Source organism: Carex rostrata, chromosome 1 (genome assembly GCF_964058835.1).
Source record: "Carex rostrata chromosome 1, lpCarRost1.2, whole genome shotgun sequence".
Taxonomy (NCBI): Eukaryota; Viridiplantae; Streptophyta; class Magnoliopsida; order Poales; family Cyperaceae; genus Carex; species Carex rostrata.
Genome location: NC_135918.1, coordinates 16,490,763 through 16,508,916, shown reverse-complemented (window position 1 = coordinate 16,508,916; position 18,154 = coordinate 16,490,763). Strand labels below are relative to the sequence as shown.

Here is an 18,154-nt window from a genome sequence, read left to right as displayed (position 1 = left end):
TTGAAGAATTCAAAGCAGTTTTTGGCATAATCAATTTTGAATTAAGGGGGAGTGTTGAAAGTTAATTCAAAATTATATTTAGATAATCTCTGCATATGTTTAGTTTAGTTAGAAGCAGTTTTTAGACGCATAAAAACTGCATGAGTTATTTTAGGCATTGGTTATTTTCAGCATAGTTATTTTAGAACTAATAGGCATAGTGGTTAGTTATTTTTAGCATGTTGTGTAGTGGGTGCTTAATTTAGGGAAGTTGTGGGTGCTTATTTTAGGAATATTGTATTGCGTTAAATACTGCATAACTTTATGTAATTGAGTAAGAGAGAAAGGAAATAAAGCGTTGTTTCTATTCAGAAAAATATTCTTCTCTCTTCAATCTTTGCATACTGGCACAAAGCAGTGCAGTATTGCTGAGTTTATCCCAACAGATTTCCTCCAGACTTCGTAATTTCACCGGCGTTCCCTGTGAGTCTCCTTGATCCTCATGATTGGTATCTTCTACCGATTCTTGCATGGGTGTATGCGAGTTTGGGATTTGCTGTCTCACACCTTCACTGTCATCTTGGTATTCATCACCTGACTCATTTTGTTCATACTCTATTCTAAAACCAGCATTGGTCTGAGTATTTGAGCTCCCCTTTTCGGTATCCCAGTCCCATATTTTATCTTCCTCAAATATTGCATCCCGTGTCACATGCACTTTCTTAGTAACAGGGTTGTACACTCTGTAAGCTTTGGACCCCTTTTCATAGCCAATAAACACCATCAAGGAACTTCTATTATCAAGTTTTGATAAATGAGGATTTGTTGCCTTCATATGCACCAGACACCCAAAAGTTCGGAAATTATCTACCTTAGGCTTTCTCTTGTGCCATGCCTCATAAGGAGTCATTCCCGTCAGGCTTTTAGTTGTTGCCCGATTCAAAATGTACACGGCAGTGGTCACAGCTTCTCCCCAGAATTCAGCAGGAATACACATGCTCTTCATTATGCTTCGAGCCATGCCCAAAATAGTCTGATTTCTCCTTTCGACCACTCCGTTCTGTTGTGGAGAATATGGTGCAGTCAGAAACCTTTTAATACCCATTGTCTTGCAATACTCAACAAATTCATTTGATTTGAATTCACCTCCTCGGTCAGTTCTGAGTGCCTTTACTTTTGCATTCTTTTCTACCTCAATTGCCTCCTTAACTTCCTTGAATGAGGAAAAAGCTTTGTCTTTGGTTTTCATAAGTACAATCCACATGTACCTACTGTAATCGTCTACCAGCAAAAGGAAAAACTTATTACCAGCTGGCGTGGGAGGAGTAATAGGTCCACACAAATCCCCGTGTATTAGTTCTAATGTTTCTCTTGCTCTGAATTATGTTTCTTGAGGGAAAGGCAGCCGACGCTGCTTGCCAATTAGACAACCTCTACACACTTCCTCTACGCACTCAATTCTTGGCAGTCCTTCCACCAAATCTTCTTGACACATTTTCTTAAGGGACTGAAAATTAATGTGCCCATACCTCGCATGCCACTTTCGTGTATCTGCTTCAACACTTGCTTTTAAGCACACAGACTTCACCAAATCAAGTTTCAGAGTGTATAGCCTATTCTTGGACCTTTGCACTCGGATAATCAACCTCCCATTTTTATCTAGCACCTTTAGACTACCATTTCCAAGTTGCACTTTGCAGCCCTTTTCTTCAAGCTGCCCCAAACTGATAATATTACTGGTCAGTTTTGGAATGTAATAAACATCACTTAAAGCCCTTCGTTCTCCTGTACACCCTTCAATCATCACAGTGCCGCGCCCTCCTATGGACACTTCTGACCCATCTCCGAGTTTCACAATTCCTCGAATTGTTTTGTCAAGGTTCGTGAGGTGTTCTATGCAGCCCGTCATGTGATTACTTGCTCCCGAGTCCAAATACCACACATTCTCTTCAGTTTTCACCTTTGCCCCTAAGCATAATGCCTTAGATCCTTCAGTAACCGTCTCAATGCTTATAATCTCATTCATGAGAAGCGCTGGCTCCTCTTCTTCTTTCTCCACCAGATTCACTCTTTCCTTCCTTGGTTTACGACACTCGGATGCAAAGTGCCCATAAACTGAGCAGTTAAAACACTTGATCCTTGACTTGTCAAATTTCTTATATGGTTTCTTCTCATATTCCCCTTTCTGCCATCCTTCTTTGTTGTCAGATCCTTCCCCTTTCTTTTTTTCTTTTAGAGAGAGTGCCTCCCACTGAGACCGTGTAAACATCAGTTGCTCACCTTCTTCTTTATGTTGTTGTCTGCCCTTCAGACTCTCCTCAAAGACTCTCAATCGCCCTACCGCTTCTGCCACCGGCATCACAGTTACATCACCCCACTGTTCAATTGTTCCGATGATTGGTAGGAATTTATCTGGTACAGCACTAAACAACCTCTCAACCACAACATTATCTTTCACATCCACCCCAAGGGATCTAATCTCTCCTACTACACTGATCAACTCTTGAGAAAACTCCACTATACTAGCGGTGTTTGACATGATCATTCGATCAAACTGTCTTTTCAATACCTGTGCCCTTGCTTTCCTGACACGATCTTCTCCTACGCTCATTTTGTTGGGATATGGGAGAACTAACAGCAACAAAAGAATGCAAGGTTTGTTGCTAATTGACAGAGGAATAGATCAGAAACAGGAAAAATCAGTAAACTGTGCTGCTGTGCCAGTTATTTTCAGAGAAGGAACTATTTCAGAATAGAAACACACAATCTATTTCATACGCTCAGAAAATTACATAGTTCTACAGAATTTAAAGTACAAGAGATAACTGAGAATAACTACCCACTAATAGAACCCACTAATAACCACCCACTATAGAATAACCATATTGAAAATAATGCTACAACACTACAGCAGTTTCACATATCTGAAAAAAACTGCTATCTAACCAACTCAATTCCTACAGAAATTTTTCAGAACCAATATTGAATTAATTTTCAACACCCCCCCTTGATTCAAAATTGGTTACTCCAAGCTTTTCCCGCAAATTCTCAAATTTGCCTAATGCTAATGCCTTGGTCAGAATATCAGCCTTTTGATTTTCTGAACTAATGTACTTTAGCTCCACCACTTCTTCTGCCACTAAATCTCTGATGAAATGTACTCGAATATCAATGTGTTTTGATCTTCCATGGAAGACAGGATTCTTGGTCATTGCAATGGCTGATTGATTGTCGCAAAAAATCTGTGTAGGCTGCTGCTGCACCTGATCAAGGTCTTCAAGAATCCTCCTCAACCACACAGCTTGGCATGCTGCTGAATTTACTGCTATGTATTCAGCTTCTGAAGATGATAACGCCACGGTTGCTTGCTTCTTTGAACTCCAACACACTGCACTGAATCCGAATGAAAAAACATACCCCGAAGTGCTTCGACGGTCTTCTGCACATCCTGCCCAGTCACTGTCACTATAACCAATCAAGTTGAATGCATCTGAGTTGCCATACCAGAGGCCATAATCTGTTGTGCCAGAAATGTACTTCAATACTCTTTTTGCTGCTCCAAGGTGATGTTTTGTTGGATTCTGCATGTGCCTAGAGATTACTCCTACTGCATATGAGATGTCAGGCCTTGTGTGAGTGAGATAAATCAAACCACCAACTAAACTTCTGAACCTTGTTGCATCAGCAGCTCCTGTACCATCATCTTTCACCAGCTTCTCATTAACATTTATGGGTGTTGATGCAGCATTGGTATTATGCATTCCAAACTTCTTAACTAAATCTCGAGCATACTTCCTTTGTGACAGAAAGATTCTCCCTCTTTCTTGCTCTACTTCCAACCCGAGAAAGTAGTGTAACAAACCCAAATCTGTCATTTCGAACTCCTGCTTCATACTACTTCTAAATTGTTCTAGCAGAATTTCATTAGTGCCCATGTAAATCATATCATCAACATACAAACATACAACTAACAACTCACCTTTTCCTTGCCTTTTGATGTACAGATTAGGCTCACTTTTGCTTTTCTGAAATCCAGAATTTAAGAAGTAAGCATCAATCTTACTGTACCAGGCTCTTGGTGCCTGTTTCAGCCCATACAATGCTTTTACCAGCTTGTACACCCATTGTTCTCTGCCCTTAACTTCAAAACCTTCGGGCTGCTGAACATACACATCTTCTAATAGTTCTCCATTGAGAAAAGCTGATTTAACATCAAATTGGTACACTGGTTTCTTCAATTGTGCTGCTAACGCTAACAATAACCTCACTGTCTCAAATCGGGCCACAGGAGAGAATGTTTCTTCATAGTCTACACCATATTTCTGAGCATAACCCTTGGCTACTAATCTCGCTTTGTACTTTTGCACACTTCCATCTGCACCAAATTTTGTTTTGAACACCCATTTTACCCCTATTGCATGCTTGCCTTCAGGAAGTTTCACCAACTGCCATGTATTATTCTTCTCAATTGCTGCTAGTTCTTCTTGCATTGCTTGACACCATTCTTCCCTTTCTACTGCTTCTTCATAAGTTGTGGGGTCTGCCACAAAAAGTACTTGTGTAGTTTCGTACAATTCTTGCACAGATTTCAATTTTCTTACGGGTGTGTCAGGACCAAAATGACGCCTGCTGTAAACTCTGACGGTTGGTGTATTAGGGTCAAGGTTTTGGCTTTGGTCAGGTATGTGTGGAGGCAAAACAGAATCAGAACTACTGTTGTTTACAACTGAACTAGGGCTGTTATTACTCATGTCTAATCTGTCTGGATTGATAGGTTGTTCCATAATTTCAATGCCTTCTACATCATCTTCTGTAGGTTCTACAATCTCTCCTCCTTGTACTGTTTCTTTCCACTGCCAACTTGAATTTTCATCAAATAAAACATTTCTGCTCACCACAATTTTACCACTCTTTGGGTTGTACAGCCTATAACCTTTAGACTGTGTGCAATAACCAATGAAAATGCACTTTTCAGATTTTTCATCCAGTTTTGTTCTTCTTTGTGAGGGTATTAAGGTATATGCAATACAACCAAACACTTTCAAATGTCCAACTCCAGGTTTTCTCTCAAACCAAGCCTCAAAAGGGATTTTGTTCATCACTGCTTTAGTTGGTGACAAGTTCAACAAATAAACAGCGGTTGCTACTGCTTCAGCCCAGAACAGATTCGACAAACCTTTACATTTCAGCATACTTCTTGCTAGTTCTACTACCGTGCGGTTCTTGCGTTCAGCTACACCATTTTGCTCAGGTGTGTATGGAGTGGTCAGCTGCTGTAGCACCCCTTCTTTCTCACAAAACTGCTTGAATTCTTTTGATTGAAACTCACCACCACGATCTGATCTTAGAGCTTTCAGCCTAGCCCCTGTTTGCGTCTCTGCCATGGCTTTGAATCTTTTGAACAGCCCAAATGCTTCACTTTTATAACTAAGAAAATATACCCAGCTCATCCTGCTGTAATCATCAATAAATAACATGAAATACTTACTTCCTCCCATGGATTCAACCTCCATAGGCCCGCACAAGTCAGTATGCACCAACTCGAGTACCTTGGTTGCACGCATTGACTGATCTTTTGGAAATGGCAGCTTCGATTGCTTGCCAAACACACATCCTTCACATAACCCGATTTCACCAATTTCGGGTAACCCATTCACCATTTTCTTTTGATTCAACACTTTCAAACCATTCATGTTTAGATGACCATACCTTAAATGCCATAGCTCACTGGAACTAATCTCCTTGGCTGCAAGTGCCTTGTCTTTCACCTTGGCTATCTCTAGAGGGAACAAGTTGTTTTGTGTCTTCTTGATTGTTGCCATCGTCTGATCCATGGCTGCATCTACAATTCTGCAATTGTCACCTTCAAACTTGATGGTACACCCACTGTCCATCATCTGACCTATGCTCAGTAGGTTCTGGGACAGTTGAGGAATATAGTACACATCATGTAGCATCCGTGTATTGTGACTGCTGGTCTGCACGGCTACTCTTCCCTTCCCTTCAACATGAATCTCTTTGTCGTCACCAAGCTTTACTACCTTCTTGTATGACTCATCTAATTTATCAAATAGATGTTTGAAACCCGTCATATGGTTTGAGCACCCACTGTCCAAAAACCAGATTTGACTCGCATCTGATTCTTCATCGGTTTTGGCCATGAACAACCGTGCCTGATTGCTCTTCTCTTCAACAAAACTTGCCTGTCCTTCTTCTCTTTTCTTCTTGTAGCAATCGGCCTGCACATGACCGGGCTTGTGGCAGTAATAGCACTCCACGTCTTGACCTTCTCTCTGTTTCTTGTAGCAATCGGCTTGCATATGCCCTTTCTTGTGACAGTAGTAGCATTCTACATCTTTCTTCGGTTGATTAGAGTGCGGTTGATTGTAACTTGGCTTGCCTCTGCCTCTGCTTCCTTGACTGCTTCGACCTCTACTGTTACCTTGGCCTCTACCTCTGCCTTGTTGTTGGCTTCTTGAGGAATCGCCCTTGGTATAGAAAGCTTTGGTGTCGTCCTTCACTTCTGATCGGTTGAGACGAACTTCATGGACCTGCAGTGATCCCATCAACTCATCAAACGTGTAGGTGGACAGATCTTTGGATTCTTCGATCGCCGCCACCACATGATCAAACTTGGTTGTCAGGCTGCGCAACACCTTCAACACAACCGTTTTTTCTGGAAGATCTTCTCCACAGCTTCGGATTTGGTTGACTATTGTTGTAACTTGCGTGAAGAAGGATTGAACTGACTCGCCTTGTTTCATGTTCAATGTCTCAAACTCCCGTCTCAAGCCCTGCAACTTGATAGCTACCACCTTGGAACTTCCCTGAAAAGCAGTTTTCAGAGTAGACCAGGCCTCATTTGCTGTTTCTGCTGCTGCAATCTTCGCAAACACCGATTCATGTACGGCTTGCTGAATGAAGAAGAGTGCCTTTGCATCTCTCTTGGCTGTGTCGATTGGTGTCGGATCAGGATTCGGTATTCCCTTGTCTACTAGTTCCCACAAGCCATGAGATTTCAGCATAGTTCGCATCTTGATGCTCCAGAATTCGTAACTCTCACCCTTGAACAAAGGTACTGTCTGATTAGACATGCTGATGGTTGTGTTGTTACCTACTTCGGTCATTGGATCAACCTTACGCTCTGATACCAATTTTGTTGGGATATGGGAGAACTAACAGCAACAAAAGAATGCAAGGTTTGTTGCTAATTGACAGAGGAATAGATCAGAAACAGGAAAAATCAGTAAACTGTGCTGCTGTGCCAGTTATTTTCAGAGAAGGAACTATTTCAGAATAGAAACACACAATCTATTTCATACGCTCAGAAAATTACATAGTTCTACAGAATTTAAAGTACAAGAGATAACTGAGAATAACTACCCACTAATAGAACCCACTAATAACCACCCACTATAGAATAACCATATTGAAAATAATGCTACAACACTACAGCAGTTTCACATATCTGAAAAAAACTGCTATCTAACCAACTCAATTCCTACAGAAATTTTTCAGAACCAATATTGAATTAATTTTCAACACATTTGCTGTATGGTTTCCCATGCCTCTTTTGCTGTCTCCTTCTCAGCAATCGCCATTACCACGGCATCAGGCACCGCCTGGGAAATAGCAGCTAGGGCTCCCTGGTCCTTTTCCTTCGCGACAGGAGCCGTGCCCTCCACTGCGTCCCATACACCCAGTGCCCGCAAGATTATCTTCATCTTCACTGCCCACAAACCATAATTTGTGTCACTCAGTATAGGGTACTGAATCGGCACTCCCACTCTTACAATCGTGCTAGGAGGTGTTTGCTCTCCGTTCTCTCCGCTCTTTGCCATGATTCAAAGCCTTTGCTCTGATACCAAATGTTGGAAATTTGAGAAGAAAGACAACACTATTTTGTGGTGCAAAATTGCTGCACCATTTTCTGATTTCTCATATCCTTTTATTCAATACTTATATCAAAACATAGAAAGAAAAATCCTAATACATTACTGTCTAAAGATAGCATATGGTTTCTTATTTTCCACTTGCCCTTTTTAAAGAAAGAAAAACCGGAAACAAAATAACAAAAGATATTACCAGAATCTCTAAAATAGGAATACTAATATTAGTAAACATAAAATAAGACAAACAAAACGTTTCACTCTTGGCTCTGTCTTCGTGTCAAATGACACAACAGCTTACTTCTTACATAGTCCCTCTACTCTGTACTTCTCCACTTCTCACTTTTTTCCTGGTTCCGACTTCCCACACTGCTTCCCCAAATTTTTTTTTTGCCTCTTCTTTCTTTCCCAAATTTATCTTCCCACCAACATGCTGTTTCAATAATCATTAGGGATTTCACCGATGATCTGCCTCAGCAACTCCTGATGGTGCACAACAACTCCATCCTCTGGGAGGTCCAGGTTCTCCTGAGTCCTGACAAAAGTACATACAGATGACAATCCATCTATTTTGATTAGAATCAGCTCAACTCGGAATAAAACTTTGTTGACTTGGTCGAGTCAAACAATATCTACCAGTTTTTCTGATAAAAAACGTCTAATTTTGTGAATTGGTCAAAACTCGGAAGAGCACCGGCCGATTTTGACAAGTCAGAATGTAATCGGCTGAATCTGGGAACCATATATAAGAGAATGGTTTGTAGATATATTAATATAATTGCTTTCAATTTTTTTATTTGGCAACAACTTTCTTTGAATTCCATTTTTATAAAATAGTTCATATGCATGTTGATGTAGGATATTATTACAATGGAATGAAAATTAATATATCCTGAAAGGATTTTCAAGTCTAGCGTACTATCACAAATCATATTCTTACAATATTTAAAACAGTGGGATGTTTATGGAAACAGGTGTTTACATACCAGTAAGACATGTCACGTAGCGTAGTATTCAATTGTCGGGTGCTTCCACAAGGAGAAAATGTTTTTTTGATTGAAATCCCAAGTGCTAATCCTCTATCTTTGATAAAATTACATGTGAATCCTTGCTTTTCCTGTATACATTTCTTGGGGATTTCTGAAACAAGATGAAGGTACTCACCCTTCTTGCATCGTCTCACTAGGTCAGGACAATCAAAGATTTCTAGCATCTCAAGTTGGCTTATTCTTTGTTGGAGACCATCAGGAAAGGAATCAATTTTGGGGCACTTCTTAATAGTTACCTGTTTAAGAGCTGTGAGTTTTTCCATCCCACTAGGCAATGAGTTCATGGCAAGACAGCTCTCGATAAAGAGCTCTCTCAATCTGGTTAGATCTCCTAGAGTTTGTGGAAGAGATTGTAAGTTTTCACATAAACCTATGTCGAGGCTTTCAAGAGAAGTTAGTGTTTCAAACCCCACTGGAAAAAACAGAAATTGGGGGCTACAAGTGATCGCTAATCTCTTGAGAAACTTAAAGTTTGTTGGAAATTCTTGCAATTTGGGACATTTATGTATATATAGTTCTTCTAATACCAGTAGAGTCTCTTTCCTAGATAATGACGGTGGTACTAATTTTTGAGGTTCGCCTGTAAATTTTTTACAGAAATGAATTCCCAAGTACTTCAAGCAATTCAAGTTCTCAAATTCCATTTCTGGCCATGCGACAAGGGTATCGCAGTTATGAATTTCCAACCATGCGAGGCATGTAAATGACCTCCAAAAACTTATGTGGAATCGAGATGTTTCTGATTGAATGAAAAAGTGACACAAATTCATGTACATTTTACGAATTACATTGGAATGCATGAAGTCCTTTGTCAGATCCACACTTTGGAAGTGTTGAAAGGAAACTTCATCACGGAACTTCCAAGCTACCGGATAATTATCCTGAAGGGCAGCTTGAACCCACAACCATTTTTGAAAGTCACGGTTTTCTCCAATTTCCATCCACTTTGGAGTAATAGGCATGCCTTTTAGTTTTGGACAATTGAAAATTTCCATCAATACAACTTGAGGCATTTCCAATTTAAAATTTTCATTTGCATGCCATCCCTCCAGACTATTGAGATTTCTCAGTACAACCGTCTTCAGTTTTGGAAAGAACTGATGGGAAATAGTATCTCCTTCTAGTTGCAGAGTACCATCATCACATATGTGTGTTAATTCATGCAAGTTACATAACTTGAGAAATTTTAATTCCGGTAGCAGACCAACTTGTGGCAGATTTTTACATCGCCTGCAACCATCAAAGGAGAGTTCAACTAAACTCTGAAACATCTCATGGTCTCTCATCCAATCGGGAAATTCAACCCCACCATACTGCACTATATCGAAAACTTTCAATCCCTTATGAGGTTTCAGAGCATTCAAAACATCTTTGGAATTATCCGCCTCCCAGTCCATATCTCTGGGTAAGGGCCAGCTGAGTAGCAACTTGTCTAGATTTTTCTTTGAGAAAATATTTGCTTTTGCAGCATCTGATGCACGTTTTACTTCTCTTAAATTATAAATTTCCAATTTTCCATGCAAATCAAGGTCCTGTAACTCCGTAATTTGACATCCAGCATCATTGCCCACAATATAATTTGTTAGAGTTCTTAACCTTTTCAATTGCCCAAGACCGGGAGGTAGTCTCTTTAATTTATCACAACTGTTAATGTAAATATGTCTCAGACTTCTCATGTATCTCATACCTGCTGGCAGTTTGACTAGATCTTCAGAATGGGAGAGCTTTAGAGTTTGCAAATGATATAGAGTACTCATTTCTTCAGGTAATTCTGTAACCATGCTCCACGAGAGATCGAGATACCGAATGTGTTTCATGTTGGTAGGCATTTTTGGAAAAGTTAGATTAGGATAAACATGAAACTCTAATGCTCTGAGAGTGCTAGGTAGAGATAATTGTACTCTTTGCCTTTTCAACAAAGGATTATTCTGCCATACGCTTGAGTTCTTCAGTGAGAGGAATGAACGGAGACTTGTAGAATTTTCTAATAGGAAATGATTAAGATGAGTAGATGATTTTGTTGAATCTCTCCATCTACTTAAGGTGAGGTTTTCATTGTTTATTAAAGACAATGCAAGGTCATGTATTAGGTCATGCATTTTAAATGTTAATTTTCCATGGTATCTAAATTCTTTCCAATAGTTGAATTTTTCAGGCTGAAGAAAATATCTCCTCTTCAGCACATTGAAAACCGCTTCACCTTTAACTTCTGGTTCCATATTTCCTTCACATTGGATAAATCCATTTGCAATCCATAACTGGATTAGCATCTCCTTGTCCATCACATAGCCTTTAGGAAACACCACGCAAAATACAAAACACTGCTTGACATGGGGAGGCAAATGATCATAGCTTACTCGTAGAGCGTTCAATATCTGCTTATGCCACACATCATCGGCATCCTCGAATCCTTTTTCCCATGATTTACTATGTAGAACAGCTTGCCACTCTCTCTCTCTATACTTCTCACTTAACAACATTCCCAAACTTTTGATAGCTAGCGGAACCCCACCACATTTTTTAACAATCTCCTTTCCAATTTTTACAAGCACTGCACTTTCCTCCACACCGCTGCCAAATGCTCTTCTTTGAAATATGGTCCATGAATTGTGTTCGTTTAAATGTTCCAAATTGTGTCTTACTGGTCTCGTGGTGGATGCTACTGTTTCAATCCGGCTTGTCACAATAACTACGCTTCCAACACTACTACATCTCAACATATTTTCCAATTTTTCCCATTTGCTAGGATCAACACTCCACACATCATCTAGAACTAACAAGTATCTTTGTAAGCCGATTATTTTTTTGAGGTGGAATTGTAACAATTCCATATTGTCGCCTTGTAAATTAGAGTATTCTCTGGTGTGATAATCAATCATGCATTTTGCAATTTTATCAACACTAAAATCGTTTGAGACAGAAACCCAAAATCGCAAAGCAAAGAACATTTTCACATCCTGATTATTGTAAATTAGTTGAGCAAGAGTGGTCTTCCCCAAACCACCCATGCCTACAATTGAAATTACTCTAACGTTCTCACCATTGTAATCATCAATTAAAGTTTTTACCAGTTGGTGTACGTCCTCCTCCCTACCGACAATTTCGGACTCATCAACCACAGATGTTGTCTGCGGCTGTTCAGTATAGGGTGAAACCTGATGTTCTTTAATACCAAATTCTCTCATATCTCTAACTACTTCATCAATTTTTTGTAGAACATCTTTGAGCCTTTTTCCCATGGTATATCGGAAAAGAGTTGGATTTGAAGTAGAAAAGAAGTTTCTTACAGATTTGGTGATCGCATAACCAGGCATCTCCACCTCAACCTCCTTTTTGATTGCCTCGTATTGGAAATCATCCAAAACATCATCGGCCTCGTAAGCCACTTTCTTCAGCTTGGCCAGCCATGCCTTCATGGATTTCCCTTGCCCAGTACCACTTCTCTCATCGGCATCCACAAGCATGTTTTCGATTGTTAGCAGTTTCAGATGCAGCTTCTCTCGCTCCTCGTTGACACCTATCATCAACGTGCACTGTTTGATGACTGCTTCACTGGACTTTTGAACCACCATGTTAATGAAGGGGTGTAGCAAGCTCACCATGATGTTCTCACCGGAAAGAATTAAGGTGCAAAATGGGGGAAAGGCCGTGAATCAAAATGGGTTTAGGCTTTCGCAAATTGGGGACAAGCCTTTTGTTGTTCTATTGGTTTTTTTCTCCTGCAATTAGTAATTTGCTGCGGTTTGGAAGTTTTGTATATGAAGTCAAATCCTTACAATTACATTATTTTAATCGTAGATAGAGCTGGTGGTTGACCTACTGATGCAAAATATATGTCATATAGTTGGTACAAGTCCCCAACAATCATAGATAAATTAAAACGAAAAGGGTACGTGTACATTAATTAAATTGAACGATGGTGATGTTTGATCTGTCGTTTCTATGAAGCACGCATTTCAGGAAGTAAATGATACACCTAATTGACACTTCAATGTCAAATAATGACCAGAATAGCAGAAAGACTAACTGTACATCTGGTACCAGTCAATTGCCAGTACCAGCACCGATTGTACTAGGTGGGGTCAAATCTACTTGCACGAGTGGTCCAACCTGACCTCATGTACTTATTATTTCAGTTTTATGCTAAGACCGAGTCTCAAATTACCTTAATCTTTTTTCCTAAACCGGTCTTGTAATTTTTTCTACACCTTACATTATTCTTTTCTTAAAATGCATTTCCAGGACCAATACATACTACACATGGCTGAATCACACAACACACTACCATTATTCTTGCCTGCCGTCACACTAATTTGTCAAATTAATTTAACATAGTAATGTTTTTTTTTTTGTATTTGGCTTTCATTTTTAATCAATTGTCTTCTATTTTTCACTGTCAGGTTGTTGTACCAGTTATGCGGTACCAATAAAACCTGGCCAAATTAAGCAACCTGAAGCTCTAGGTATTCTGCTGAGCTCAAGTCAAAGGTACTTTGCCTTTTCATGGTATGTAAAGATATAATTCAACAATTGTTGGCTTTGCATGTTCTGATGTTGAAGTAGAAACTCAAGATGAAGATTATGTCAGTATTAATACTCCTTTAAATAATTGATCAATGACAGATAAACATATTGGTGCATACCAAACCATATTGCCACTAATAAACTAATTAGTTGTCAATGTCACATATTCCCACTAATTAGTTGTCAAAAAGATCAGTTAATTCTTGACTTTGTCAATTGTATGATTCGATTTTTTTTTTCTTAAATTGTCATGAAACCAATACTCAAATTATCAATGTCGCGAGTTTTGAAAACTTTGCACTTTTAGAATTTTGTGATTTTTGGCTGTTAAAGAATTTTCAAAATATAGTGAATTTTGAAAATTCAGGTACTTAGCTAAAACTGAAAAATTACATTTTGTTGATTTAAGCATAAATTTTGAAATTTTTAGCATTCTCCATATTTGAAATAAGTTAGACCTGTCACCTGATTTATAGCAACATAAGAAAAAACTAATAAATTGATTGGATCGAAATTAAATTCTCATGAACTATGATTAGCAGCCTTGAAGCTCTGAGTGATGCCTCAGCAATTAAAAGCCCCCCTACACCAAAAATAAAAGAAAATGTGAACTGATCATGTTTCATTTGAAGCTCTAAGTGATGCCTTAGGGACATACAACCAAAAATAAAAAAATAAATTATCTTGGAAAAGAAGGGTAATTACAAGGCTTCCAAGAGCATTCTAGCACAGAACTATCTAGCCTTCCCTCCCAAAAGATGATTCAAAGAAATGTGTCCATTTTGACATGGCATAATATTATGGACTACATGAAAGTGTTCTGAGGTACTTTCCCATGCCCGTGCCCTTGCAACATATTACTTTCTTTGTTATTGGCTTGTTAGAAAAATGAAGACTGAACCAATACCATTACTAGCACATCTGGGCTGATACCAGTGCAAATCAGGTGCAGCCTATGTGCAACACATTGGTACAGAGTACTGCATACAAAAGACATAATATTTATTTTGTAAATTGTAAGATTCTATTCAGTTCTGTTTTCAGCTCTTTGGCCAAATGTGATTATCATAGATGAGAAGTTACAAAAACTTCCTTTTAGTGATATAAGGGCAAAATAGTCATATTTAAATAAAATATAAGTTAAAATCAAAACTTAACGCAGGAACTTCTTTAACTCTGTGTATATTCCTGGAGCAAGTGAATGCACTTGAATTCTCTCCTCCCTTATCCTTCCCTCCCCTTCCTTTACAAAGCTCTGGAGCATAGTCTTAATTACTGTGGCTGCATTGCCCTTATTTTATCTTTTTTATCTTCTGTCTTTTCTGACTGTATTTTTCCTATAAAATTTCTAAACCCAAAAAATCACTACAGCCTGATTTAACTGTTTGTTAATAAATTTGACCCGATAATGCTTCATTTAACCCTTAAATAAAATGCAACAATACTGGTTTCCCTTCTGACTTCCATCTCAGCATTGGAAAACGAGGTTAGGTACCATACATACATCATGTGTCAATCCTAATAGATGCATCATGGGACACCACAATAAAACTGGTACAGGTATGATGATCTTTGCTCAGAGGGGTAAATTAAAAGAGGTATTCTATAAGTTTTCCAAAGTGCATGATCTGCTATAGGCATACTGACACAACCAAGGACGAAAGGGGTACTGAGGGACCAGCAATATGTTATTTAACTGGATTGCAATGTACTCGTAGCGGTAACAAGGAGTATAACAACACATGACCTACCTTCCTGGTGGGCTGCCAAAACTGTAATAAGATGTGCTACGATGTATTGAATGATGCAGCATTGTGTCACTATATGCCATGGCGTGAAATACTCAAGCAACCACATGTGTTAGCAAACTGGGCAAGGAGGAGTCAACAATCCTTTACAGGCATACAGTCCCAATCCTTTATGACAGAATTGGAGATAAACAATCATCTAGATTGACAAAATTTTCAGTTTTATGTGGATCTGGTCATCTGGAGACAGGAGCAATGATAAACGAGTCAGCTTTACTGTTTTTTTCATTTACAAATTTAGTTCTCATTGTTGGCTGTAACAAATTGCGTTGTATGTTAGATTTTTAGTGTACTGGTACGATTTTTTTTTTTTAGGGAGCAATTTTCTTTAGTTTATTGATAAGTATTAGTTTTGAATAATTATATCAATCCCCTCACCCCTGTCCCCCCATTTATCCCCCCCACTTTCTCTCTCCAAATTAACTTCCTTAACTACCTTTTATCCCCCCATTAATTCCACTACGAATTTTCATTTATCCCCGCATTAATTACTGTTATCCCCCCATTAATTACTATCATTTAATAACAATTTCCGCATTAATTATAATGTTCTTTTAATAACAATCATCGCATTAATTATACTGTCCTCTAATAATAATCCCCGCATTAATTATACTGTCCTTTAATAACAATTCCCGCTAACAATTATTTATCTGTTTATTGATGTTCAATAAAGTATTTACCATTGTTCTGACAAGTATTTATCTTTATGTCTCAGAAGTATTTATCATTGTCCCTGACATGATAATACTTTGATTTGATTAAGCATTACTTATTGACAAGTTCAAGAACAAAGTTCAAGAAAATATTTATTATTGTTCTGACAAATATTTATCATTATATCTGAGAAATATTTATCATTGTCTTTGACGTACATATGTTTGTATTGGTTTTTTTCTATTGGTGACAAGCCTTTTGTTGTTCTATTGGTTTTTTTCTCATGCAATTAGTAATTTTCTGCGGTTTGCAAGTTTTGTATATGAAGTCAAAGCCTTACAATTACATTATTTTAATCGTAGATAGAGCTGGTGGTTGACCTACTGATGCAAAATATATGTTATATAGTTGGTACAAGTCTCCAACAATCATAGATAAATTAAAACGAAAAGGGTACGTGTACATTAATTAAATTGAACGATGGTGATGTTTGATCTGTCGTTTCTATGACTCCAATTGTACTCCTAAGAGTAGAATACCTTGGGTTTTGACCTTTGAGTACAGCTAAGAGTAGAATACCTTGCCTTTCGGCCTTTGGCCTTTGGGTACAGCTAAGAGTCTTAAGGGCCGTTTTTTATTCGTAATTGCAAGGCAATCATATATTACCATATCATTTTCGCCAATAATATGGGATTTTATAGATGAAGTACTTTCGAAATGCAATTATTAATTGCCTCAACCAATTATATAGTTTTCCTTCCCATTGATTGGATTAATGCTCCTCTCCTGCACAGAATATTTGAGTGAAAAAGTAGTAAATAACAACGAATTAATTCATCCCTATTGGAAAATAGTAAAAAACTAAAAACAATATAAACTTTAATTTTGCACAAAAGTTTGAAATAAAAGCATTGTAGTTATGACTTTTAAGAGCTTTTTTGTTCTTCCATATTATATTTGTGGAAAAACAATATTTTTTCATTGCTTAAAGCCAATTATGTTTAGATCCTATGGTAAATAAAAAAGCGGTAAAAGATAGTTACTAAATATATTTAGAAAAAAAATCGGTGCTGCCATGTCTTGCCCATGTTTATCATTTAACAGTTCAAACTAAACACGATAATGGAAAAAATGGCGCCTGTGATGACCAGGAATCGTCTTTCAAAAGAATGAACCAAACACTTATCTTAAGTGTTAATAATGTTATTTGAATCGGTGTAAGATATAGAATTAGAAGAATATTAATCTGAATATTATCAGAAGTATTCCAATAAAATGTTTTAAAATACAACCGCACATGGACTACATATATGCAATAAAAAATCTAATTTTACAATAATTTCATCATGCTAGTCATAAAAAAATAATGATATGACATCTATATTTAATAAAATTGAAATTATACAAGTATTTTATTTTATTTTCTTTTTTTTTTCACTAGAATTTTGTAGAGAATTCTTTTTAAACCATTTTCGGAATACATGTGTGCATATACTACTTCCTATGTGTCCATACCATTTTTGTGCTATGCAGTAGCCAAATTGTTGGCATAGATTAGAGACCTATATGTAAGAATATTTGACATAACACTACTTATCATTGTTTTGGTGAAACATAAAAAAGCATATTGTTTAACTAAATTATTTTTCACTAACCATCAACACATATTTCAAAACATTGTGCAATGCAAAAATTACGCGATCTAGTGAGTCATCATCCTGCTTCGGGCATCTCTTAATTTTTAGAAGAATTAAACTCTAAGTTGGATGAGCTGAAATAAAAATTCAATATCAAGTATTAATACAAATTATTATTAATATTCATTTCATGTTCTAAATCCTGTAAACCTAATGCAAGAATACTATAAACCTCATGCAAGAACCGTGTACCTAAAATGATCTCAAGTGCTCAACTCCTAAAATAACACCTAACGAATCATGTAGACATAATTCATTAATCCTGTAAACCTAATTAAAGATAATTGTTAAAGATAGAAAGTCAGAGGTGTATTAGCTGTACCGATTTAGGATTAGCTGTGTGAATATTCGTAGTTATTACTTTCCTAATTTTATCATTTGTCTTTTGGTTATATATGTATGTAACTTTGATTAGATGAATATACAGAAAATATATCTTCCAAATACGATTTCATGGTATCAGAGCCAAGTCAGGCTTTTGTACCTTAGGCGGCTAGGGTTCCGTCAGATCCACCGGCAGGCCGCTCTGCTCCGCTGTTCCGCGCTGCTCC

At 37.8% G+C, this 18,154-nt stretch overlaps 1 protein-coding gene across 1 annotated transcript; it reads right to left on the bottom strand.

The window, feature by feature from the left end:
* Positions 1–8,256: 8,256 nt before the first annotated feature.
* LOC144561183 (disease resistance protein RGA2-like) lies at positions 8,257–12,717 on the bottom strand. The gene is made up of 2 exons (XM_078310322.1): positions 8,855–12,717; positions 8,257–8,403 (listed from the first exon to the last, which is right to left on the bottom strand). Exons 1-2 carry the CDS (start codon positions 12,517–12,519, stop codon positions 8,307–8,309), a joined length of 3,762 nt encoding a protein of 1,253 aa, XP_078166448.1. The 5' UTR covers positions 12,520–12,717; the 3' UTR covers positions 8,257–8,306.
* Between the last annotated feature and the right edge of the window lie 5,437 nt (positions 12,718–18,154).

What these genes read in the sequence shown, in the direction of transcription:
- LOC144561183 (XM_078310322.1), bottom strand. Translation starts at nt 12,519, where the DNA reads ATGGTGAGCTTGCTACACCCCTTCATTAACATGGTGGTTCAAAAGTCC. An exon ending in CTACGTGACATGTCTTACTG is followed by an intron (nt 8,404 to 8,854) that starts GTATGTAAACAC and finishes TACTTTTGTCAG; the next exon opens with GACTCAGGAGAACCTGGACC.